The sequence below is a fragment of the Etheostoma spectabile genome, chromosome 22 (assembly GCF_008692095.1).
Source record: "Etheostoma spectabile isolate EspeVRDwgs_2016 chromosome 22, UIUC_Espe_1.0, whole genome shotgun sequence".
Classification (NCBI taxonomy): domain Eukaryota; kingdom Metazoa; phylum Chordata; class Actinopteri; order Perciformes; family Percidae; genus Etheostoma; species Etheostoma spectabile.
In genome coordinates, this window is record NC_045754.1 from 13,845,120 (window position 1) to 13,872,281 (window position 27,162).

Sequence of the window (27,162 nt, forward strand, 5' to 3'; positions counted from 1 at the left end):
AAAAACTTTATATACTTTAAATATTGCAAAAACAAAAAGCGAATTTTGTTTGTTTCCATCAACGTCTGGAGCATCTAAACAAGGCTATACAAAGTAGTAGTAGTTGAAGTCGGCACTACAGGCTAAGCATGGTGTAGAAAAAGGAAAACCACACCTCAGGCATGCATAAAACATGTTTGCCCAATTGAGTTTTATCCAATTTAGGTGTTTCCATACAGCTTTTCTGATGCAAAACTTCAAAATGCGCATAAAAATACATGAAGGCAAACAACGGTTTGTGATCTTCTGTTTTATCTATATCCTGCAATAGTGACCTTAATGAGCTGTAGAACAGGGGATTGGGCAGCTTTACACATCGCCACATCAACTGCTTGTAAAACTGAGTATTTCCTAAACACTTGAATAGAAGAATATTCATTACTTCTCACTATTACATCTTTGAAGCAAAACCTCCACATTCCTCTACTGCAGTAGAGTTTGTATACTTTTTAGAACAATAATATCAAATAGAACTGTTTGTATAATGCTGATTATGAAACAAAGGGGAAATGACAACCGTTGTGTTGTTAGAAATTGTGTTTTCTCCACAGGTGACATTTCTCACATGTTGTCACTGGGAGAGAAAAAAATCAAATGGCTGGCTCTTATCTTGGGGACCTTCTCAGCAAGGCAAACTATCACTCAGTATCAAATGACATTAAGATAATGAGCCAAAGATACTACAAAAGAGCAGTAGGTAGGGAATTAGCAGCCTGGCTTGCTTATGCCTCCTACGGGACTGATGAGTGAAGAAAGGTGTGATTAGTTTAGAGACCTTAATCCATACCAAATTTGCGTGTGTGGGAAATCACACACATAGTGCCTAACAGCACTGAAGGCCACTGCTACAACATCTTGGTCCTCTTAGCATGGAGATGATAATGAAGGTAACACCTTTGGTTGCCTATACACAATCACCCTGGTCTGACAGATCCCAGAAACCAACAGGGAGGGGGAACAATTTCTTTGTATACACATACATATAAATCATACTTCCTGTGATTACTTTTATTCCATAACAAAACTTTGCACAAAATGAAAAAATAAACAATATTTGATTGGAATAATAATACTGCCACTAATAAAAATAAAACTGCATTTACCATCACTTGCAGATATGGTCTCAATGGTTTTGGCTCTTTAAGTGTATCACATCTCAATTTAGTTTTATTTATTTAAATTCATATAAAAAATAACTCAACGGTGTTTTTTTTTCTGTGCTATATTCTTTTAAGCTGTGAACTTTGCACGTAATTTCGTACTACAGTGTACTATAAAAGAAAATCATTTCTTATCAAGAAAATAAAGAAATCTTGAATCTTGAAGAGAAACTCTACGGAATGGAATTTAATCTAAATTGGCAAGTAGGCTAACACCATCTGTCATGCTCGTGTATTTGAGTGTCTGACAATTCTACAGTGAATTTTATCTCTGACAACTAAAACGTATCCAGTTACTTTCTAGCACATACTTTATAGACACATGCCAACAGCCCGAAGCGCAGACGCAGGCATTTCAGATTTGTTTACATAAGGGCAGGACAGAAGTTATCATCTCTTATCATCTTCTTTGCCAAAACTTGGGTTTAAACACTGTTTTGTGTAAGAGAAGCCCGCTTAATCATCCTTCATTAATGGGTTACTTTCTTCAATGAGTTTTTGATAAGGTTATAGAGTGTAGACTGCACAGCCTTGTACACAAAGCATTAGTGAGCAGTGAAGTTGTTGCAGGCCTGTGGCTGTATTAACACAAAATCAGGTGCTGCGGCAATTAGCACAGGGTTATGCGGTAGTGTGGGAGTGTCACTTAAATGGCCCATTTGTGTCTCCATTGCGTTACCCACTATGCTAGCATTAGGCCTTGCTGCTAGTATGCCAGGTCCTATGAGTGATTGTCTGTCCACATTGACAGATTAAAATACACAAATGTACTTTCAATAACTAACTAGGATGCAAGGTCTATCACTAAGGTAGGTTTTTAACTGGTGCAAAAGGCCAAATTGAGCAACTCCACAGCACTGTGTCAGTGCTAAGTATAGTCTGGCTACACCACCTATCTATTCTGGGATAGGTAAAAATAAAATAAAAATAATATTGCTTTGGCTTGTTTGTATTACTTTTAACCGAACGCAACCGTCCTGGGCAGCGCTACGCCCCAGATGCAGCAACGGTGAAGATAGCGGAAGGAGAGAAACATCCGGTATGTCAGGCTTTATCCCAGAAACGTACATCCATTGATCCAGACTAGAGTAAATGCAGCCTAAAAAGTTAAACTCGGTGATTCATTTCTTTGTTTATGCAAGCCATACATGAACAAAGGTTCATGCAAGTTACACCGGTAGACCCCATGAAGAATAGTTATTATGGTAACAACTAACAGGGATCCTAAATAAAATTTAAAAAAAAAACTGAAATGCTGCCTGCACAGGAGGTATCTGTCAGTATTCATTCACACTGCTTGTGCAACATTGTTCATGGTGTTAAAGGAGTTAATTCATCAACATCACGTTTTCTCACTCTTTTTATAATAATAATAAACTTGCCTTGATCTCCTCAGGCAGGACATTCCAAAGTCTAGGAGCCCTGACTGCAAAAGCTCTCTGACCTTCGTGTATGAATCTGGACCTCGCGACAACAAGGTACGACACATCCGAGGATCTCAGAAGGCGGTAAGGAACATAGGGCAATAAGAAATCTGATAAATAACTTCGGGCGAGCCCTCTCAGGGCTTTTGTAAGTAATCAATAATATCTTTTACACAGTGTAAACAATGTTGGCAGCATGCCCTGGGGATTTTCCTCAATATTACAAACATTGTTTTTGGAAAGAGCTGTTGCTTTTGAACATTTTTCAATTTGTCAATTTTCATTGCTTTGAGTAACAGAAACACTCTATTCATCTCAGTTTAGTGGTGTAACGGACCATTGTTCCGTGGTCCATATGGATCAACACTCATGGTAAAATACATTTTTACATTTTAGGTAGGCTGATAAATCTCTATGGGTTGTTGTGGAAAAGATACAGGCAACACAATTTTCTGTTCACTTGAACGGCGCATGTTAACATCCGATGCTTATATGGCACCAGTGCCCATATGACCAGTATCAACCATTTTGTATCAATGTAAATTAAATATGTCAATTTAATATATCCTTTCTGAAAGACAAGATATACTTTGGGCTTTTGGTGCACATTAAATTTGAATGGAAACAATAATTTATAGTTAAGTAGTAGCAGTAGTAGTTAAGCTGCTGACATGGATGAACATTGAAAGTATATGGGGAGTGTGTTAGTGAGATTGTGACTGTGAAGGTTGCACCACGACGAGAAAATAGTTTTCATAACAACATAAAATGGGCTCTTTCACAGTGTCGATTAAATTGATTATTTTTATTTTCTTTGTGCATAAGAGCTGAAGATTGAGAGAATACATTTATTAATGATCGTAGAAGGTAGTAGCGTACAAGATGTGCATTTATCTCTCATTCTCTGCATGTTTTACGTTGTGCTGCTGAGATAATCTAATGGCTGTGGTGACTTAATCAGACATGAGAACGACATGTTAAATTGCACATTAACGTCAACATGTGCATGTCTGAAGGAGGCTGTGATGTAGTGGTTCAAACCAGTACAGTTAGTTTGTTGCCTATCTTTTATATCACATCAAAAGTAAATAAGGCTCAGAGTGTTTGCATGTGTGTGAGCCCGCATGTGCGAGTGTGTTCAGTTTCCCGCCATGTCAGCCCTTAATAGACATGCTAATGTGCCAAGGGGCCACTTGGAGCTATCAACACGTCCAATGGGCAAGTTCATGTTTATTATCTCACTGCTGGACGATGCTTCCTCTGGTGTGCAATGAAGAAAAAAAAAAAAGACAGTCACTTGTATCTCCCATTTTCTCATTACCTGTCCTCATCAATCTCACGTATTCCCACTCAATCAATTTCTCTTCAGTTCCTCTTCTCCAGTGCCCCATCTTTCTCTCAGCCTCTCTGGATCGTTTACCACCTCTCCCTCCTCCTCCATCATTCTTTCACTGCTCCTCACCTCTCCCGTCACACTCTAATCTCCTGGTCTGAAAGGTGTTTCCTGAGGAGGGCATGTGGGAAGACAGGCGGGAGTGATTGATCGCTCCAGGGATGCTTCACTTTGTCCTCTTTCCAGGGCAGAACAGGGTGGGGTTGGGTAAGGGGAGCAGCAGGGGTCGGGTAGGTCTGACAGTGGGAGTGCGGGGTGAGGTGGTGTTGGGGAGGGAAGCAAGGTACAAGCGCCTTTGAAAGGTGGTGTTGAAGAGGGAGCAGGGGAGGTCTCTGTGACTGCTCCCCCTCTGGTTCTATATGATGTGAGCTAATTGTAGTGAAGAAAAAGAGGTCTGCAAACATGTGCCTCCTGCTGAAATAAAGTTGGTGTAAAAAAAAAATCGATACAGCATAGTATCTTAATATTTTCAATGGCAATACTGTCTCATTACACAGGTGCCAAATATTGATCTTGTCTGCTTGACAATCCCATTTTGCAGCAATAACATTGAAGTGATATAAACAAACAGTGAAATTTATCTTTTTAGATAAAACAGACATTGATAAAGTTTCCTTTTGGGACATCATTTGAAATTGGGAAAAATTTGAAGTTGGAAAAAAGGTTATAAATTGCAGTATATCAAAGAATATTGCAATATGTTTAAAATATAATATCGTATAACAATATAATATCGTGATGATATCTTATCGGGAGGCGTCTGGTGATTCCCACCCCTATGCTGAAAACTCTGATCAAAGCTGTCTTATTATATAGTCAATTATTTTCTATTTACTTTATTCCTGAACCATTGACTATAGTACTAAAAATTAAAACATTCGAAACATTGCAAAGAAGTCAAGACAAGCAACTTTTTTTGCTGTGCACATACAGTAGTTAAATAAATCTAAAGGTGGCCTAGTCAGACATCAGTATCACATATTCTACTGATACTTATAGATCAGACCACTTCCCAAAAAAGTAATAAACTAATAGCTAAATTCTCGTAAACACATTTAGGCTTCAAAATACTCCTATTTGTTTTAAGGAAGCAAAGGGAGCAAGTAAAATCAGATCAAATAGGGATTAATGTTAAATTAATGTCTTTTCCAGTCCAAACTCGCAGCACAAAGGCCTCGCCCCTAACTTAAATATTATATGCTTACATTCTGCACAACATGACAGTGTCATTGACAACACATAGTTCCTTTTTATGTTGAACATTTTTTTAAAATTTAAATCTCAACAGAGCAGCATCTAGCTCATACTATTGTATAATGCGGTCAGAACAGATAAGTCTACATTGATAATTGTGAGCTCTAAACATGTACAGTAACAGCTACAGGTATATGAGTTATAGTCACCATCCTATATTATATTTCCTACTGAAGCAAGGAAGCATGTGCATAATATTACCCGGTAAAAAGGGGAACAGAGATTTACCAAATAAAAAGTATGCAAAAAAACACTTCAAATTCCATGTAATTTAAGAAGTCTGTATTGTAGTCTTTCATGACGTGAACGTAGCTTGAGACATTATCCACGGTGAATAATTTAATAGAAGCGAGTCTATTCACAAGGGATATTCATTCTCAATTTGATTTGACAGAATTTCCTGCCATTACAGTTACTCTCAATGCCAATGTTCCAATCAACATTCAGTCTTTCAATGTTGGACATGGTCTCCAATCTGGGCTGTAATATTTACACTGTAATTTACACTTTTGACCTCTTGATATGGTGCTGTGGATCTTTTCAACTAGCTCAGCTCATAGACAGTCCAGATGAACGTTCCTGCAGGCCCAAGTTTTCGATGATTGCACTTCGCTGTGACTTTATTATTGCCAAATATTGATCATCACTTTTAAAGCTTTTGGCATTTTACATTTTGACCCAAAACCTACGGACATATAGCTGATAATCAATTCACACAAGCCTTAGGTTTGAGCATCTAAGTTGTCTTAATAAAGCCTGTGTCCTTATTTAACTAATTGAAATGCTGACTAACAATTAAATATTACTGAAGGGAGGCTTCACTATAGTCAGAAATACTAATAGTACTAATGTCTGCTCCATATTAATTTTAAATGCAAGCCATGTTGAAGCCGATTAGGTCCCACTCCCTGTTTACTCCACATATAGTGATTTAAGATACGTCCAGGTGCTGTGTTTGGTTACACAACACTGGCACATAAAGAGGAGACAGACAAGACAGATTAGAGGAGGAGGAGGCTGTCTGACAGCTGCCTGGTTGGGAAACACTCCTGCAGGACCCCCTGAGAGGAAGCCCAGCTTGGGGTAACGTCTGCGCCCCAGTCGGGAAGGAAGACTTCAAACACGAGGCCTGTACAACCTCCACCCCTCTGCAGCTCCCTCTCCTGCTGTTCCTCTGAGCTCCACAGGGGATCTCTGAAGACCATCCCAGCAGTCACCACGCCATGAATCAGTCCCGTCTATCCTCTTGTTGCCACCACGCTCTTCTACGATCACTCGCTTTTCTCTCATTTATATCTATTTTCAACAAGCCAAATGAACAAAAGCAGGAATGTGTGCACATATAAATTAAGTCACCACTTGTCCTCAATATCACTCCCCTACAGCCCTGTTCCTCAGCCTTTGTTTCCTCATCTCAACTCTGCTGGCAGAAACAGTGCACATACCAGGGACAAGGTCAGATACCTAATTAATTCTAGCAGAACTGTCCCAATGTTTTGTTACTGTAGGGAGGAGTGGGTAACCTCACATGACATGCTTATCTTTAAGCGTTTTTTGAAACTGGCATCGTAAAATTACAGAACAGTCAAGGGAGCAAGCATGTGACCAAATTGTGTTTTGGTAAGGCAATGCCAGCTCTGTGAAAGGCCTTTTCACATGAGGAGTCATAGGACTATTGCAGTGAATGAAGTCGGTTCATAGACAGACTATGGAATACTTTGAAAACCATTGCTTAGCTAGAATACAAACTACAAAGAGAAGAGAGACAACATTTCCAGGGACACCAAACAGAGCAGGCATGGCTGGTACAATTCACAATAGATACAACCATGAAAACATAATGCAAAAATGTAGGCCTCATTAACTGAAAGCATGTCTAAAACACATTTTAATCCTAAAACACTATGTTCAACATGTCACATCAAATCAGACAAAATGTGCTCTTGTTGCAGAAAACCAAAGCAGCCACAGCTGACGATCTGGTAGACAGGGCCCCAGGGAGGCTCAGCTGACGACATTACTGCACGCAAAGCTACCACACACACACACACACACACACACACACACACACACACACACACACACACACACACACACACACACACACACACACACACACAGTCTGGTGGCAGACAACAGTCACCCTGTCATCTTCGATTGCGGGCCGCTCGTGTTGGACCAACGACACCTCACATACAGCTCAGTGGGCCTCAGCCCCCCTGGTGTCCCACTGCCGCCACAGAGGGACTGCCAGAGAGTTACTTCAGCTCTGCAGAACAAACACAGAAATCTGCCTGTCCGAAAAGCATCTAGTGCTGTATATCTCACTGCTACAACCTTTAATTTGTCCTTGTAACTGCAGATACCAACTGTGTGAGCGCAGATTTAACTGAGCAAAACTGATAAGACCTGAGAGAGTTGGAGCAGAGAGCGAGACTGGAAGTTTGAGGTCACAGAGTCACTTGTGGTTGTAATTTTAAAAGGCGCTTCAAACTAGAGGTTACCTAAAAATAAACTTGCAGCTAAATGTAGTAACTGAGAACATGAGAAAGGCTTACCATAAAGCATACAAAAACAGGGTTTAACTTTGTTTTCATATTCATTTTGTTTTGTCAAAAAGCTGTCAACACTGTGCTTTTTTCCTTCTCATTTGGTTTAAGATATGAATTCAACATACTCTAACCTAAGACGGAAACTATCAGAAAAAACTAACTGAGCCAAAATGTAGACCCTGTTGACAAACATCTTAGGCTCCAGGCAATTTTCAGCTAGCGTAGCAGCCTACGGGCTTACATATGTTTGGCAGATGGCACAGAGTAGATGGCACATGAGGTCAGAGAGAGCACTCTGCTGTATATCTCTCACACATTCAGGCCCTCCAGGAATGTCTACATAAGGCCAAGGATTATAGCACCAAAGCACTGCGGTGTGTGTTTATGTGTAAGTGCTTCTGTGTGAGTTTGCACTTGTTGATAAAAAGCATACCATTATAAAAATTACACTGACAACACCTCTGCTCTTGGTCATTAATGTTTACTCTCCAACAGAAGGTTATACAAAGGTTTACTCTCAGATCACCAACTCTGTACCTTTAACAGGTAATTCACTCTCTTTCACTTTTCAAATCTAATGCAGCACATTGAAGATCTAAACATCCATTTTATATTTTATACTGGTGGGAACTAATGCTACAGGGGCTTTTTAAATTAGTTGATTGCTTTTGATTGAACAGCGCTTCATATGTCTTCTAGCAACTATCGTAATATACTAATTCTCAAGTCTTTCATAGCTAATATATTTCGTAAGGTTTTAATGGTGCAACCAAATTTAGTAAATCCCTAGTTTGATAACACCAAGGCGTTACTAGGAACTGTACACAGTTTTAACGGGGGACCTTTATTTAATTTATTTAGCTGGGGAGAGAGCGGCATGCACCTTAACCATAAGGCTACTGGCGCCCCACACAAGTTTAATGGGAGAAACACTGTACATGCTCTTGGAGTTTAAACCAAGACAAACAGAGTTTTGGCCACAAATTGCACTCTCCCTTTATTAGCATTATTTATAGTAAACCTACTTACCATTGTTACTACTGCTACTGTTCAAACGTTAGATGATTAACTGATTAGATTATGTCTTTTCTTTTTCTTTTCTTATGTTTTGGCACCATGTATGTTCTTTCCTTAAGTCATTGTGGGATACTCTTTTAACATGGAGGCGATTTACGCATGATAACCAATAGCTGGCACTCTTTTTTTAAATTTTCAGACAAACGTTTTTTTCATTTATATCTCTGACACCAAAACAAAGACTTGAACAATACCTATAAAGAATTGCTCATGTTGCCAAATAAAGACAAAACAACAACAATACACAATAAAACTATAAGAACAATAAGAAACACAGAAGTCATTCATAAACATATGGATGACACTAATGTCAGTTGTGTGTTTGAAAACAGCAAAGAGTCACAAAACTGTAAATCCAACCCCACAAGGTTTCCAACAAGAATAAATCATCCAGATCTTGCTAAGTTTTCATCAAGTGCTGTTTTACCACCTGTAAATAGTTAACTAATTTCCACAGCCATTCCTCCCTAACTGCAGCTCATATCCTATACATCTTTCCTTCAAAAAATCATGGGCAGAGAGGTGTGGAGAGTTTTTCTATTAGCTGTTGATCTTTATCAATTCCTCTGGTCTACCTGATATAAATCTCCATAACACAGTAGAAAGTTCCCACAGAGATGTATATAATCAAACACACTGGACTCACCAAGCAATACTGTGTGTGTGTGTGTGTGTATATACAGAAACAGAGGCAGCCTCCAGGAAAGGTTTTATCCCTTCTTAGCCAAGAGATCCCGTGCTTATTCTCATTAGATTTACAATGTCTAACTACACAGATAAAGGTGCAAGGTGTGTGTTTGTGTGTATGGGTGCCAAGGCCAACATGTGGAATAGGAAACACGTGGATCTCCAGTGAACTGTTAATTTGCAAATCAGAAACATGCCCGATCGATTTGAATGTGTGCAACAGGATGCCTGAGATTCTCCAGCACATGAGGGAACCTATTCTATCAACCTACAGGTAACTCTACATGCCTTATTAGTGTGTCAACAATGGGCACCCCTCACAGCCGCCAGTTTCCCCACACCATCATGGCAAAGTCAAAACAAATGTGTGACGCCTTCAAACCTACTGTGTTCAACAAGTGTCGGGGTTTGGGGGCTGCTGAGGGTGACCCCTTATTGTTAGGTGCTCCCTTTGTGGTTGTACTCCTCACTGTACTGAGAAGAAAAAAAGAAAGGCCTTTTCTAACAGTCGGTCATGCCCCAGTGATCCTGGCAACAACAGGTCCCGAGGACGCAGACCTGCCTGGCCTATATTGGCTCTCAGTTAGCGGTGGTGGCACTAGCCCCCTGTCAGCTGTCCTTTTCAGGGCCGGGCTCGGGTCCTTTATTAAAGCTTTGAAGACTGCTGAATAAAGGGGCGTCCTATGTTTAGATGATAGAATGTAAGCAACTGGTTTTCTGCTTGGGCAACACGAGACAAAGAGCTTCCTTATGAATACGGAGAGTACCCGAGGGAGTGAGTGAGAAAACTAGAGAGGGAGGGAGAGATAAAAAAAAGGGAATGCCGTAAGTTTTTTTCAGGTTTTTACATGCTACACTTCACTAAACCAGGATAAGGATAGAGAACGGCTGATATTATCAGCCATTATTATGTTCTCACAAAAATATCGGCCTCTGTTTATTACGCTGGCAAAGCAAATAATTTAGTCAATAGTCAATGAATGTTTGTTATTTTTACACAACCAACTTGTGTACTGCCATCAATAATAATAAAGTTTATTTAACTGGAAAATATATTTACTTAAATATAAATCTTTATTATATAATATTCAATATTATCATTAATTCTATGTTTTGTCTGTTTTAGTTATTATTATTATTATTATTTGTTTTCTGCCGCGCCGGCTAGAATTCCTGTGAGCTAGAATGAGCTAGAAACAAGAAACTTGGAGGAATAACTGGAAATGGTGTGCATGTGCTTCTATAGAAATATGAACCCAATCGGCCACATGGTGGCGCTGTAATTAAGGCTTCAAAATGCAAACTTTGAAAGGCCACGCCCCCCACACTGTAAGTCCGATTGACTTGAAATTTCTCACAGGTGCAGCTTAATGTGCTCTACAAAAAAGCCTTGAAAATCTTTTCAACATTTGGAATTTTTTGAAAAACGCATTTTTGAGATCTCCTACACCGTAGCTCCGATTGCCACCAAATTTTCAGGGAATCATCAATTGGTCGAGCTAAAAAATTGTATAAGGCATGTCCATATTACTTTTCAAGTTATTGACCAATGGTCAATAGGGGGCGCTACAAGTACAAGATAGGTGAGGGGCATTACACACATTTTACTAAAAATCACATATTCATAGTTCAATCATCACAAATCTCTCAGGATATGTCCTCATAAGTACCTGAACCACGCCCTGAAAGTTTCATTCAAATTGAACACCGGGGGCGCTATAAATGCAAGCAAACTGCAGGTGATATAGCGCAAATCAGGCTACAAATGACCCTGAGGTGCCCCTTTCACCTGACGTAACCGGTTCTCATCTCTAGACCAGCGCTAAGTTGGTGCTGAGTTGAACCTGTTTTCTTGGCCCAGAGCCAGGTTTATTTGTGTGGAAAAGCAAAGAACTGGTTCGATATTTGGCACTGACTCCAAACCAGCACCAGAATTTCCTTGGTGGAAAAGACATATCAGTGGGGTACTGATTGGTTTACGTGGGCGTGGCCTATGGGACCCTTGTTTGGATTAACCACTTACACATAAGTGAATTACTTGAAATTAATAGGGTAGATGTACAATGGGAAGCTGCCCTGCCTTACCAAATATTACACATGTGGACCACTAGGTGGCGCTACAATGACGTCAAATGTGTTTCTGCCTATGACTCCCACATTATACATCATCACAAAAATCTTTACATCCACGTGTTCACTGAATCAAGCTGAGTCACCTGATATAGGCCACGACCATTTCTGCTCAAAGTTCTTTTCGCAATAATGCGCTAAGCATAAAACTAACTTTTCTTTGAACTCGTCCTAAGCCGTGCGAAAGATCTGCACGAAACCTGGTATGTAGCATCTCCAAATGCCACAACAAAAAGTTATTTACAGAATCTTGCTAAGATAAGGTCAATTTCCAATGCCAATTTCCAATGCCACAATAAATGCTATAAACACTAAACCTGTAATACTGATTGTTTGTAGCTTAATAATATAACTAGTAGAAACATACTGTCTTTTTCAGCTAAAAACTAACAGTGGTCCCGCTCTGCTGATGTCTTTGTTGTCTTCCTATCCCTTACAGAAGGTTTTGTATTCAACCTAGAAGCCCAGAGTTTTTTGGGGTCATTGTGCAACTAATCCATGCTGTTAGATGCAAGATTGATACACTGTATATAAGAAATGTAAATAATTTGTCCTTTTTATGAGTTATAATGTTCAATATGTTTATTTTGCACCGGATGACTCCAAATATATTTTAATTTATTAATATATTTGACAGGGACAGTGTACATTAATTAACATTGCTGTAAATGCACCAGAATTAGCCAAAAGGCTATTTTTCATCCGTTGTCCCTGGACAGATCTTAAAATTGTCTACCTAAAAAACAACAATAAGAAGATTACAGTCAACAATACAAATATAAAAAGTAGTAAAACAGATAAAACTCTTCAAATCCTGTTAAATAAATACAGTGTATAAGTTTGGTAATATAGACTATAGAATTATTTTAGGCAACACAAATGCTTGTGTGGCATTGCTGTGTGTGTGATATATATCTGTGAGATTCATGTTCCGTTTTATTTATTTATTGGTCTTTATGGTCCTACAACCTTTTCAACATACAAGTGACCACAGTGCAGCATAAATATTCTCATATCCCAGTTTTTCCTGAAAAGAAATGATGTTCACAGATTGACTATGAACAACAGGGTTGATGTTTTACAAGCTTTTATAGAAAATAAAATGAGACTGACCAGAGTTGGTCGAAAATCCTTTAGGCTCTGGGATATTTGCAACGGCATTGTAGCGCCAACCTTGCGGCTCACACCTCTTGATATTTCCTGATGTTTTCCTCCCCCTCGTTGCTTTGGGTTCCGCTTTTGCGCGCTACCCGGGTCATAGGGGTCGACTTGCATGGGGAAGCTTGGACCCCGTCATTACTGCTTGCAGCTCTAGTTAGCAATTGTTTTTGTGTTGGTTATCTGCTTTTCTCAAATCGTGAGCTGGACTGAGCTACATATAACACTGAATTGAAAATAAAATGTTTGTTGACAAATTAGTTGTAGACATTTTAAACAAAGTGCACTGTTTATCCAATTCATACAAAGCTTGCATGATATGTTTTGTATCAACGTTGGACCACATGTAAAATTGTTTTGAAGTCAAAAAGGTTTGAAACCGCGAATCCCCGCTTGCAGCTATATTTTTTAATGTTTTTATGTATGGGAAAAATGGTATAGACAACAAACAGATATTTTTAGTATTATTTATGGAAAGTTGCCTATTTATCGGAGCATCAAGATTGGTGTAAATCTTTTTCAACTTTTTGGCTGCTAAAAATTGTGTGCATCATGGATATACCAAAAGTCCCAAAAGTGTTTGAAGTGTTTGTAACCAGCATCATGTACCAACCTGTACATCTGACAATTCTTAGACTGGCTGCTATGACCAGCTAATGCTAAAAGCAGCTGTCCAAAATCACTACATTGTGTCCTCAAAAGAGCATTAAACAGGTGTGACACTCACCCACACCCACACCTACCTGGTCATGGCTGGCTTGAAGGGTGCTCCCGGTGCCGTGGAAAGTCATTTGCACAGGGGAGAGGGTCAGATAGGTCACAAAATCCTTACCACTCTGCGCATCACTGTACTGCACCTGGAGGAAAAGGCAAAGGTAGGCAAACTGAGTGACCCCAAGATCAATAAAAGCACAAAAGACTAGGGAACTGAAGCTTCTCAAGTTTTCAGTCTTGGGTTCTTACAAGTGGTTGGCTTGAGAGTAAATCTTGCATGTCTAATTGCCACCACCAGAGTTTGTGGACAATTACTCCACACCATACAGAGGGGGGTAGTGGTGACATCACTGGCGACCCCTCATCATTGAAAGGTTAACTCTGCAGGCATTCCTAAATGCTGTGCAATCAGGACTGTTATGACATGATGCTCCTCTGGGACAGTCTGCTCCTGAGATTCAAGGGCTTTAGCAATACTGCCTGCTTATCTGCCCTACTTCTCACTGGCTCTCACTCTGTGAACGCGTGTTTTTGCATGTGTATGTCTGTGTAAGAGTGCGTGTTTGCCTGGCCTACTTATGCCAGGGACAGCTGCAGGACTCTTAATAAAAGCATAAATAATGAAGAGAAGAGAAATATCTGACAGATGCAGAAACACAAAGGACAGAATGAACAAGAAAGAGAGAGAGAGAGGCAAGCAGAGAAAGAGGGAGAGGAGATTGCTGATTCAATAAGCAAACGAAAGAAGTAAGCCAACAATAATGGAAGAATATAGCTATAACATTACAGAGCTTTGAGCTACTTCTTTGCAAAAGGACTGTACTTTAAAAGCCTCCGATAAGTCAGGCATATTAAAAAAGGTTTGTGAGCAATGTGTGGAATTTGTTACAGCCAAAATAAACAAAATGAACACCATAATCATGATGCATAAATCTATTTTACATATGTTCGTATATCAACGTATAATTTCCACAAGAGCTATTATTGTATTATTATAGAAAAATGTGTTGAAAAGATTTCAATATCTGCATCTGTTGAATTGTATATATACTACGTGGGTGTGGGTTTGTCTTGGTGTATTTTTGTTGGCTGAAGAGTTTTAAGTTGTTACCTTTGTTTAAATCAACAGAAAATGTATGTCACAACACAAACATGTGTGTGTCCGTTTATGTATTTTCTTTTGTGCATATTAACTCTGTTCACTGACAGTTTCATCTTACCTAGCCTAGAATTCGCTGGCTATACACAAACTTGTGTGTAAGCACATGCACACACAAGCCACTGTATATGGTCTGTGACTGAAAGCTTCCAGAGCAAGTTGTGTGTGTCTCTCTGAATGAATTATGAACATATGTGGAAAGGTGTAAGTGTGTGTGTGTGTGTGTGTGTGTGTGTGTGTGTGTGTGTGTGTGTGTGAGAGAAAGAGAGAGACTGGCCAGCCAGTGACATGGATGTCTTCTCATTGAGACACAGGCACATCAAGACATAAACAAACACATAGAGATATGAACATCTGCACAAAGATATCTGCACAAAGATGTTATGTTACGTATAGTACGTGAGAAGACACACACATATGGTTGTGCATATGCACGCACACCAGCTGATAAGGAGATGGGCCTACAGTGATAAACTGTGGAATGCTACCTGTTATGTGAGCGATGAATATAGTAAAAGTGAGCCATGTAAAAAGTCTTCTCTGACAACTTAATCTCCAATAAATATTCCAGACTTCAACGATAAGGAGTAAGAGAAAGAAAGAGAGAGAGGAGAGAAAAAAACAGAGAAGGTGGACTTTTTAGGGCTAAGAATATAATTTTTTAGTAAAAAGAATCCTATTTCAGAAGTCTGAAAATGAAAGACAGCTTCAGCAATAATCTTCTTTAAACTGTGTGTGAATAAGTACAGAACTGTGCTTGAAAAGATATTAATCTTTGTGTATGTAATTGTGCAGTATGCTAAGTTTATTTAGGGAGTATAAAGACCTGTGGCTGGGAGTCTGATGTATGGTGTAATAATGCTGTCTGATCAGCGGGAACTTTGCTTGGTTCATCTATTGCGAGCTGTCAGGCCTCCAACCGAGGGTGAGGACCTTCGATGGCGCTGAAGAAAACAGACGCTCTCCCTCAGTCTCTCAGACCTGTGCTTGGATATATACAATTTTTTATAATTTCCATGTTCGCACATTGTCTGCAAGTGTATCCCTTAACTTTCCCTCTAGTACATCAAACCCCCAATGACCAAAATACCTCCGAACAATGTCAGCTGTACTTTGTAGTTGCTGCTAATGAGAAAATGTTAGCATTATAACACGCTAAACTAAGATGGCAACATTTGCAAACATTATACCTGCAAAACATTAACATATTAGCATTGTTGGTAGCTTTTAGCATTTAGTTCAAGGCACAGCTGTGTGTAAGTACAGGCCCACATAGCATCTAGCATGGCTGTAGTCTTGTTTCCTTATGTGCTTTTATTTTTCCTCATTGTCTTTGAGATCTTGAGCTGGATCTGGACTACATGCTGTTGTAAACCTCTAATGACCTTTGACACATCGTACGTGATATTGGACTACATAAATAAACATGACTCGCTCCAGCCACCAGCCAAATTTTGGTTAAAACAGAAGATTTGGCAGACTACCCAACGCCACCTGGAGGTCTTGCTGTCTTGGTGGCTTGTTGATGATACAGTCAAAGTTCCTGGTTACTTTGGGGATTTTCCAGTGACTCTAACCTGCAGGCAGGAAAGAAAGTTGCCTGATGTGCCAGCATCAAAGAACACTATGGCATCATCTCATTTGCGATGATTTAGCGGAAACTGAAATAACGAGCATCTTAAAAACAAACTGTCGATTCTCCCATCCAGGCTGTCTGTTTTGAGTGCATGTTTGTATGCATCTGTGAGTGCATGCATTCTAAACAGGCCTAACTAATCATCCCAGGTCCCAACTCAGAAAACAGCCTCTAATCTACTTCCTTTAGGAGACAAAGAAGTAAGAGAGTTACGCAAGGCCTGCGATTGATCGGCGGCACTAACGTGGAACGAACTCTGACATCTGGCTTCTAAAGCTTGGATGGCTCCTCTTCAAATGCTCCTCTTTATTTGAACAAACACAAACATGCACAAACTAAAGCAATCACAGTCATAGTGTGTATGCAGCCATGCCTTAATTTATGTTAAATGCACAAATATGCATGTGCACACTCACAAACAGAAATCTAAACAGACATGAAGGGACACACGCAAATGCATGCAGAAATGCACAACGGCCATGAATTCCATGTGCAAGTGGTTCTGGACGGTATACCGTTCTATATCGTATACCGGGATTAATTTCCTTTATGATATGAATTTTTCATGTACCGTAATAACGATGCATTTTTGCAGAGAGCACTGCGGCCAAAGTAATCCGCGAGTGAATTGAAAACGGGAGCCCTGTTAACTGCTTAATTGTAACAATTTGTGCTATGTGAAATACAATTGTGAAAATACAATTGCTAACACTAATAATTTTACATCTACAATTTTACACCACAGGACTGAATGCTAGCTGCTAGCTAGCCAGGTAGCATAACAGTCTGTTAGCTAAGCTGGGAGAGGCTCTGGTCGCTACTGCACATTCAAGAACAGAGAAGAAAGTTAGAGGATGAAGAAAGACTGGAGATGCACCAGAAGTACGTATGCTCAAGACAGGAATTGTCTGCTGTTCCAAAAATGTTTTTCTAAAAAATCTGACATAATTTAGCCACTGTTGTTTCCCGTCGCTTTAACATTACTTGGTTGCGCTAACGTTACGCGTTACGTTTGCTATTTCTACGGACTGGAAGAAGAAAAAGGTAAACAACGGCAGAACTGGCAGCAGCATTGCTATCACTGCTTCTATTTGATTCGATGGCCTATTTCATCGGACAAAGCCTTTCATTCACCATAAAAGAACTTATCTTAACCCAGTAAGTTTACAAGAGAGACTTGCAGTCATTCTGAGATACCTCGTCCAGGCTTCCTGTTTCTGCTTTGTTGAGCGCATGCTTTGTTAAGCATGCAGCAAAGCAACATTATAAACTCAATAACAATCCACCTACGGTCCCACTACAGACCATTGAGAAAGACAGGTTCAGAGCAATGATTAAAACACTGGATTTTAGATGTCTTGCCTCGCTGAAATACGTCGCCAACCTACTACTATGCAACTAACTTACAACTATGATGCTTTGAAAGTGAAACAATGTTAAAGGTACAAGTGGCCGAAATGGGTTTCCTCAGGAGGGTGGCTGGCGTCTCCCTTAGATATAGGGTAAGAAACACAGTCATCCGTGGGGAGCTCGGAGTAGAGCCGCTGCTCCTTTGCGTTGAAAGGAGCCAGTTGAGTTGGTTTGGGCATCTGGTAAGGATGCTTCCTGAACGCCTCCCTAGGGAGGTGTTCCAGGCATGTCCAGCTGGAAGGAGGCCTCGGGGAAGACCCAGGTCTAGGTGGAGAGATTATATCTCCAACCTGGCCTGGGAACGCATCAGGATCCCCCAGTGATAATGTGGTTCGGGAAAGGGAAGTTTGGGGTCCCCTGCTGGAGCTGCTGCCCCCGCGACCCGATACCAGATAAGCGGACAAAGATGGATGGATGGACAATGTTAAAGTTGTTTGTGTGTGTATTCATTCGATTTAAGTTTATTTTACTACTTTGCAGTTTGCACAATAAAAATATTTAGATTCTGTAACTGTTTCATGCATTCTCCTTCACATAACGTTATTGTATAATGTTGTGGAGCCAAGCAAACCCTTTGGTAATCAATTTTAGTAAGCATGATATGTTCAATGTACTCCTGACAGTAGAATAAGCCATTAACCTATATAAAAGCCCAGTCAAGCAAAAGAAGGAAAATACCGTTATATACTGTGAAACTGCCAGAATCTTAAAAAATATCGTGATACAAATTTTTGGTCATACTATTGGTATTTTGGTCAGCACTATGTACATGTCTATATCCGTAGCACTCTGTTACACAATACTGTCAAGGTAACTGCAAAAACAAACACTTATTAGGTTTGTTGTCATGTTACTCCAGTTAAAACCACAGAACACAAGCACTGCAGGAATAAGAGCTTGATTCCAGACTAAGCAGAGTGCAGTCTGTGAAGAATCAGAGCACGGAAATAACTTTGACTTTACTATAATAAACAAGGCCTCTCAGCTGAGGAACGCTGTCAATGTTGGTGAGAAGCAATTAGAGGTCCAAGCTGAGCCACTTCAGTGGGGACATCAGGGGTCACGGCTGTTTAAAGAACACTGTTAATATACCTTTCACTAATGGCAGGAGGTTAAGGGCAAACAAAGCTGCCACGCTAAAAAAAACTTTTAGAACACTTTTCCCGGATCACAGACAATGACTTAAAGTGAGTTCTAAGGAAGCTAGTTCATTATTGAGAAGTTGGGATCATTCAATAGATTTTCTAGAGGAATACATGTTAAAAATAAATGTGCAGAGTGACCAGAATACCAGACCCCACTTCTTCAACAGCGGGAGAAAGATCCTGTTATTCTTAATAGACTCAAGTGGCGCACAAAAGAAACCTGCTCTTTTATAATCACTTTTGTAGATATTAAGCAATTTCAGGAAATAGCTCAATACAAAATGGGAAATGTGCTATTTGCTTTCTTGTCGAGAGTTAGGTAGGACGATTGATGCTGTTCTAAATCCACAGCCATCACCTGGTTAGCTTAGCAAAAAAAATAAAACCCCACCTAGCCTGGGTCTTTGAATGGCCAAAAAAAACCCTACCAGCACTTCTAAAACTCACTAATTAATAAAGATGTCCCAATCAGCCTTTTGGGCCCCGATTCCAATTCAGTTTTTTAAATACTGAATATCTGCAGATACCGAGTCCCATTCCAATACTTGTTTTTGCTCAGGTAATAGAACTGCACACTAAGATTGTGTTCACAAAAATAACTAAGCTCAATACATTTAACTTCATGCAGCAAATAAGTCTTTTCTCTCAACACCAAAACAATTCCCTTTACGATTCCAGCAAACCCAACAAAAAATGAACAGTCAAGTTTCCAGCTAGATAACAAAGACTAAACTTAGTGATGCCTCTTGCACTCAATAGTCAATCTTTGATAAAAAATTAACACATTGTATCTTGTATGTTAAATCTGTACAAAACCGTGTAAAAATGATAATTTGTGGTTTTACACTTCATTTAAATAATAATTCTGCTCGCAATTCAATCATCCCTGCTAGCATCCCCATTGATAAGCAGTTTAAATATTTAGGCATTGAGGTTTTCCCTTGTTTAAACCGGATTGTTAAGTATAACAATTCTGTTGCTCTGAATGTGTTTGAAGGACATGGAAAGATGGATGGGTCTCCCCAAGTCTATTCAAGCATGTATCTCTGTGGTTAAAATTAATGTTTTACAATGGATTAATTTTATGAGCTCTATGCTAACTCTTTCCCCTCCTTCTGGATATCGGCAAAAATTACAATCAACGGTATCTATCTATTTTGGACACTTGGTTTAGCAGTGCTGAATCCTTGAAATCCATGCTTTAGAACTGTGCTACAGCCTTCTTGATTCTATCTGTGTGTGTGTGTGTGTTTGGTCCCTTTTGTCGTATGCCGGTCTCCCTGTCAATGCCTCGTTTGTTTGTGTGTCTGTCTGTTTCTGTGTGTCTTGTTTGTGAGCTGCAGACATCGTTCTTGCTGTTGTGTTTTTGTTGTGTCTTCTCCTTTCCGTATTTTCTCTCTTTGTTTTGGTGTGAAACATTTGATCGCAAGAAGGATTGTGGAAAAGGCGCACTTTGCCTTCTTTGGTATGTGTAGTGTACCTTTCTGTATATTGAGATCTAGACCAATGTTATTTACTTTGCTTATCTGTTTGTTTAAATAAATTAAAAAAATATGATCACAAAAAAAATTATTTATGGTTTTATGGTGGTTACGTGTCTGACTTGTTCTCTGCTGGGTGGAGTGACTTCTCTGCGTCTTGCCATTTCTGTGAGGCTGCCAAGGTAGATCTTTATTTATTTATTTATTTTCCTCTTGACAGCGCCAGGCTAGCGGTTTCTACAGCCACTATTGTGCAGATAATAAAGAGAACTGTTTAGATTCAAAACAAAGTGCCAGGTTAACACACCCTCCATCTCCCCATGCTGGGTCTGTGCTGGCACACAGCTGCTTTCACTGCCTAGTGTTGAAAATTACATGAAATATGATTAATACTATCAATATACAGAGAACAAAAGCAAGTAAAAAAACAAAGATTATGCTGCATATGCAAATTTGCAATATGGTTTTGCTTGCACTTGAGTGTATTTGATTTAAAGGTTTGCAAATGGGCTTGATTGTGGCGAAAAAACATCATCACTCAGTTTTGCCAAACACATACAGACACAGGCATACACACCGACACGCACATAGAGGGCCACCATGTAAGCAGAGCGACTGTGCGCCAAGCCAGCACAGCATTAACGGTCTGATTTATACCACAGACAAAACTTGTTTTCGAAGGTCGCTCTTCACACAAATATGCCGCAGAGAGCAGCTGGAAGCCATCACCCTGCCGCAGAAATCAAGCGTGGTGGGATTAGCTATCCCAAAATGTATTTTCTAACGCAAATCCTAGAGTAAACAGTGAGTAAATGAATGGGACGATGACAAGAAAGTTGGAAACAAACTGTTAGTCTTTGAACGTTTGTACCAGATCAGCCGTTTGATGTTGATACATAGAGATGAGAGTCAGCAAAGGAGTTCAGTAAAAGAAGAGAAAAAAGGGGGGGAAAAGAGGGTAGAAAGAGCCAGGCAGGGTACAAGGTGTAGTCGGCACCGTTTGAAGTGTTTTTTTACAGAGCCAAAGAAGGAAGTGGAGAAAGAGAGAAGAGCAAACAACGTAAAAGTGTGAGAAATCCTGGGAACTGAATGAACTGGATGAATATCAACACTAGCCACCCGCCAAGGATAGTGTTTTCATTAACATGGGATTTCCAACATTGAAGTACTAATTCCAGCACAGCAAAGAGTACGTATCTATCTTCCAAGCTAAGCCTGCCCTGGCTAGATAAAATACCTCAGCTGATTGCTATCTGTGCGGTGTTATTGCGTTTGGATTTAGCAGATGGACAGAACTGATAGATACAGTAGATATCATTCAACTCTTCCAGACACAACCTGGAATGTTATAGTACAGCATGTTGATGTATGATCACCATATGCAAAAGGATATTAACAATTTCTAAATGGGTGCAATATCCTGTGAGAATAAGAGTTAACATCTGACCATTGTTTCTGAACACACACGGCGTAGGTTTGTGTGAGTCACAGGTGAGAGAGAACGCTTTTGGGATTGTTGCTTCTTCTGTTTTTTGGAGCCGGCACAGCGATGCGAAAATGTCAATTTACTGTCAGCTTTTATCAGAGGACACAAGTGAGGGGAACAAGAAATAAAAACAGAAACTCTCAAAATGAAACTGCCAATACGCTCATTCACAGTCATGAAGTTGTTTCCTGTATCTCGTCAGAAAAATAATGACACTTAAGGGCTTAAGGGGCTCAAAACTAACTTTTTAAAGTGGTTGCCGACTTGGCCACCAGGCAACAGCTTTTGGTTGCCAAAATTTAAAATACAATTGCCATGTTTTAAACTGCCTATATTTGGAGCAATTATTTTCCTATGTAACTATACCACACACTTTAATAATGAATCAATGAGATAATGGCTTGCTATATAATGTCCCATCTCTCTTAAATAGGGCTGCAACAGATCAGGGTTCGGATCACGGTTTTGAGTCACTGATTGGATCAATTTTTGGATCAACACAAAAAGGGGGGAATTTAAATGATTGTTTAAAAAGTAATAACTTTTAACAATAGTTACTTCTTTCACCAGCTGTTAGACAAAAACAGATGAGAAAAGGGTATTTTACAATAACATTGAATGTACCACGATGTTCACCAGTTTTAAGTAAACAACAGTGTCCAGTGCTAGTTTGTATCTTTTAACTCATAGCTTTAGCAGCAGACGGTTGTACGTCCTGTTGTTGGAATCCTCTAGAGTGAAATAGAGTCACACTACACCGTTTAGCTGTCAGCCCTTTAACCCAGGGTACTGGGTAATGTAGCCAACGGTAGGCTATCGTTACCTGCTGCCAAGTGTAACGTGTTATTAGTGTACTAGCGTGACATGCAGTGACGTTTCGGTGGTTTATGTACAGTTTAGAGTCCCAAATTCCACTCTGGCCAAGCCAAGACACGCCGATTGGTTGGGTCAGGCATTTCGGGAGATGCGTTGCCTATTTGCTGCCCCTGACTCACATGAACTTTTGCAGATTCTATTTTACATTTACAGTAAACCTTTAATGTCACACATACCAGTGATCCTGCACTCATGATTTGAGAGATCCAACTCTCCACAATTCACATACACTGAAATAACACAAAACTATCAGCTTATGCTTTATGCATAAAAAAAACTCTACTGGCCGCTTAAAATCTTAGCTAAAATACACAAAGTAGTTCTGTCATATTTTCCATTTGCGCAGCCTCAGGAGGGTTGTAATTTGTAATTCACGCTGGAAAGGTGCTGCATTCACTGTACATGCCAGCTACTCAGGAATATGGCTTACTGTATTATGCACAGCACAAAATAATGAGATGCTTGCTTACTCTTCTGTGTGGTATTGTTTTTTTGCACATTTAGTTAAAACAAGGGTCATCTTATCTATATACAGTGTAACCTAAAGACAGGGTGACTACATGCAATTTTAGTGTCAAATAACTGGTCTTTATTGTGGAAATGATTTAAAGCAGGACTAAGTAACTTTAGAAAGAAATAACACGTTCTTCCTTTCCCAAAAATGAAAAGTTTTCATTAGAATGAAAACACATAATTTCTCAATTCAATGTGGTCCACATTTTTCAGCAACAGCCTTACCTTGTCTGGTATGACCAGTAGCTTGTGATGGCTAATATTAGCAAATATCAAATGAAAAAAATACAATTTATATATTTTAATTTTTTTATAATATACACTATATGTACCGTATATAATGTTAAAAATATTAATATACAAATATTGCTGTATAAATCACATTACTGTGTCAGTTGGCTGACTTAATGACTCTTGTAAATTGTGAATTTCTCCTTGCAGAAATAATAAAAGCATTTCTTTTTCACATGTGCTACTGTAAACATTAGATTAGAAGTTTAGCTAAAGGCTGTGCAATATTCCATTACTGTGACAGTGACCGCTGTTCAGAAGAAGTTACACAGACATACACAAATTTGGGTTTCCAAATTGTGCTGTCTGTTTTGAACTACTGTGTGTTGCTTTAGACAAAATGATTTATAGCTCAAACTAATACATAATACATAATAAATCTGATAAAGAATATGACGCACACATAGTATCTTTTCTGAACAAAAGATAAACCAAGATGATCTTTATCCGTAAAAATAGTTAAAATATATTTGCACTGTATTTGAAATCACACCTTATTGCACACATGCTCACCACTGTGTCACTCATGTCTGAGTAATCATTCTCCGTATTTCTCCAAAAATAAAAGCAGCATGTTATGGGGCGCATGCATGCACTCACTCACTTACTTCCTTTCTCTCTGTCCCTTTCACTCCCCTCTTATTTTTTAACTTTCTCAACCAGTAAATAACTCCACTGCCAGTCCACATTCAGACACAGACAAACAGAGAGAGACTCTCAGATTAACGCTCCAGTCTTCCAAGAACCAAGAAGGTTATGGAAATATAGTGCATGTGAAAAAGCAAAAAGGTATGACAGACAATGGATCTGCTCAGAAGCAGTAGATATGTCTTAGTCCAGGTGTGTATCAACGCTCCATTTGATGGTGATGGGAAAAAAATAATTAGATTTCCATCAATCACTGATCTTCTATATAAAAATCTCCGGCACACTCTAAAGGAAGGTAACAGTTAATAATCTGAAGCGGTGGCAGTTTGTAATGATTTTATTAAGTAATGTGATGGCAGAGTTAATAGGCAGCTGGTGACTGCAATGCCGGGGTCAAACCTTTCAACTTCTTAAAACTACTGGCAAGATAAATTATGCCGTATTTCCACTGCATGGTACGGCACGGCTCTACTCAACACGCTAGAAACCCTTCTTTTTTGGTTTTCCATTAATAAATCTTGTGGAGAGTAACTGATACTTTTTTGGTACTACCTAGGTCGAGGTTCCAAGCGAGTTGAGCCGATGCTAGAAGTTGAAGTTAAAACACTGCTGACCATTGATTAGTCAGAGATCATTGTCACTAGCGCGACATCTTGCAAAAACCCAACATATTCAAATAGACAATCTGCCCACAATAGCAACGGCAATGTTTTATTCACTCGACCCAGATTTAAAAAAACAATGGAAGTCCGCAAAACTACAGCGTTCACAACGGCGTACAATTGACAATCAAAGGATCCAGCGAATGCAAGTTCAAGATGTAGCGTTGCTATGGCGATCAGCCTAGAATCACGCCAGTGTAGCCATGATTCTGGACTGCACTGTAAAACAAAATAGAGAAAAGCACCTGGTAACAAAAGTGAGTTGAGTCAAGCCAAACCATGCAGTAGAAATGAGGCATTTGAGTTAGTAGATTTATGGAAGCAAAAGGGAAAAGATAAGATAAGGGGAAGCTATTATGATGGAGGAGCAGAAAGACCAACACATTAAAATCATTAACCAAAGAGAGCAAAGAGAGAAATACAGGGACACAGAGAAAGAGGGAGAATCTGTTATGTGGCTCTTACTCAGTACTTCATCCTTAGTCCATGTGTTGTCTATTACCTCCTGCGTCTTTGTTTCTGCCCTACTTCCAGCGCACATACCCACCGTGCCAACAACACGCCAGCCAAATTAATAGCGCACGCACACGCTCACGCTCACACACACACGCTCACACACACACACACACACACACACACACACACAAGTGAGCGAGTGCCAGCATCCATGCTGCAAGCTGGCAAGAGTACAACACACTGTTGCTTATCCAGTCAGAGCTTCCACCAGAGGCTATTTTCCAATCAAATCAAAAGAAGGGCTTAGCAGGTAGGCCCAGGCCTTTGTCTGTGGAGCTGCATGGATGAAACAGACACTATGAGAATGTCCTCAGTGCTTTCTTAGTTGCTTTAATCCAGTGTTGCGGCATTCACTGTAATCCACTCACTTGGACAACATAATTACATTACAAAAACAAAGTTACTAATCAGACAAGGAGATTATTATCAAATTACAAAAAAAAAATCTTACGGTGGATCTAAGTGCTTGTTTGTTGTTGAGTGTGGTTGAGGGAATGCCCGCTCGACACAAAGCAGCACATTACGTGTCCAGTGAAAAAGCAGACAAGTGCATTTTTTGGCAACAACATTTTTAAATCTGTGGTGGTTTATCCCACAAAAACACATAAGAATACATAAGCCTTAAAAGTTGGACTAATGTGGCTTTGTAGGCAACCAGAGGTTCTCGTTACAAACCCGCATGATATGAAACATCCCCTCAATAGAACACATATTGTCTGCATGGCTCAATTACAGCCTGAATTCCTCGCTTAAGAAACACGCGCATGTGCGTGCGTACACACACACACACACACACACACACACACACACACACACACACACACACACACCATGTTTAACTTGTGTTTTACTATTTACTCAGATTAATGCATGTAAAGATGCATAGACAATACATATACTAAGCTATATGCAAAGTGGGATATGGATTGCGAAGTATGAGAACGACAAGGACTTAAACATCACACATAGACTTAGCCCAACTCTTCCTTTTCCAGTAAACAGAACTTGCTGTGTGTGTATGTGTGTGCACATTTGAACAAGTGTGTTTGGGCTTGGCCAGGCAGCAGAGCTCTCTCAGGTTACACACACACAGGAAGGCTCAGAGCAATAACAAAGGCCTTTCAAAAGAACCCTCAGCAGGTTAAGATAAAATGTTTTCGCTCAAACTGATAAAAAGCATCTGCAGCTTAAATGAACAGGCACTGGTATCAGTGGCATGGTATGCACCGCAGATCGGCCAGCACTGATTAAAACTCACACTGTGCTGGGCTGTCTCTCTTTTACACGCACAGAGGGCTAACAGTCAGTGTGTGATTCTGTTGAGTGTGCATGTGTGTGTGTGTGTGTGTGTGTGTGTGTGTGTGTGTGTCCAGTCTGGTAATGACAGAAGCACCTGTGAGGTTTAGTTCCAGCTCTAAATCCATAGCCTTCCAATAATGTCCACAGTGAGAAACAGAAAATGCATAGTGCGTTATCGAGCAGTTCTACACTCTAGACCACTAGTCTTGTAGGAGCACCACCCTCATTCCTTTATCTTTTTTGGAAAGTCTCCACCACCACAAATCACCTGTAAATGCTGCATGTACGTTTGTGCGTGTAGAGTGCATGGGTTTTTAGAAAGATACAGAAAGCCTGCATCACTTATGTGGAGAGGTGTGTGTGTGTGTGTGTGTGCGCGTGCGGCTGGGATTGTGTGCAACTTTTCTTCTTCATACCCACACAGGTTGACCAAGAACACATTCTTTATGGTC

At 39.8% G+C, this 27,162-nt stretch overlaps 1 protein-coding gene across 2 annotated transcripts in view; it reads right to left on the minus strand.

Annotated features, from left to right (window-relative positions):
- The window catches only part of stau2 (staufen double-stranded RNA binding protein 2), a 99,597-nt gene that overhangs the window by 17,771 nt on the left and 54,664 nt on the right, over nt 1–27,162 (minus strand). Inside the window, exons 13-14 of one of the 2 annotated variants that reach the window (XR_004327615.1) lie at nt 16,242–16,324; nt 13,618–13,731 (exon numbers count right to left, since the gene is read on the minus strand). Coding sequence is in view for 1 of the 2 variants with exons in the window: in XM_032504569.1 (XP_032360460.1) it covers nt 13,618–13,731 (114 nt within the window). In the remaining variant the exon portion in view is untranslated. Of the gene's footprint in view, nt 1–13,617; nt 13,732–16,241; nt 16,325–27,162 lie in introns of those variants that run through there. The other variant, XM_032504569.1, reaches the window with a different exon arrangement.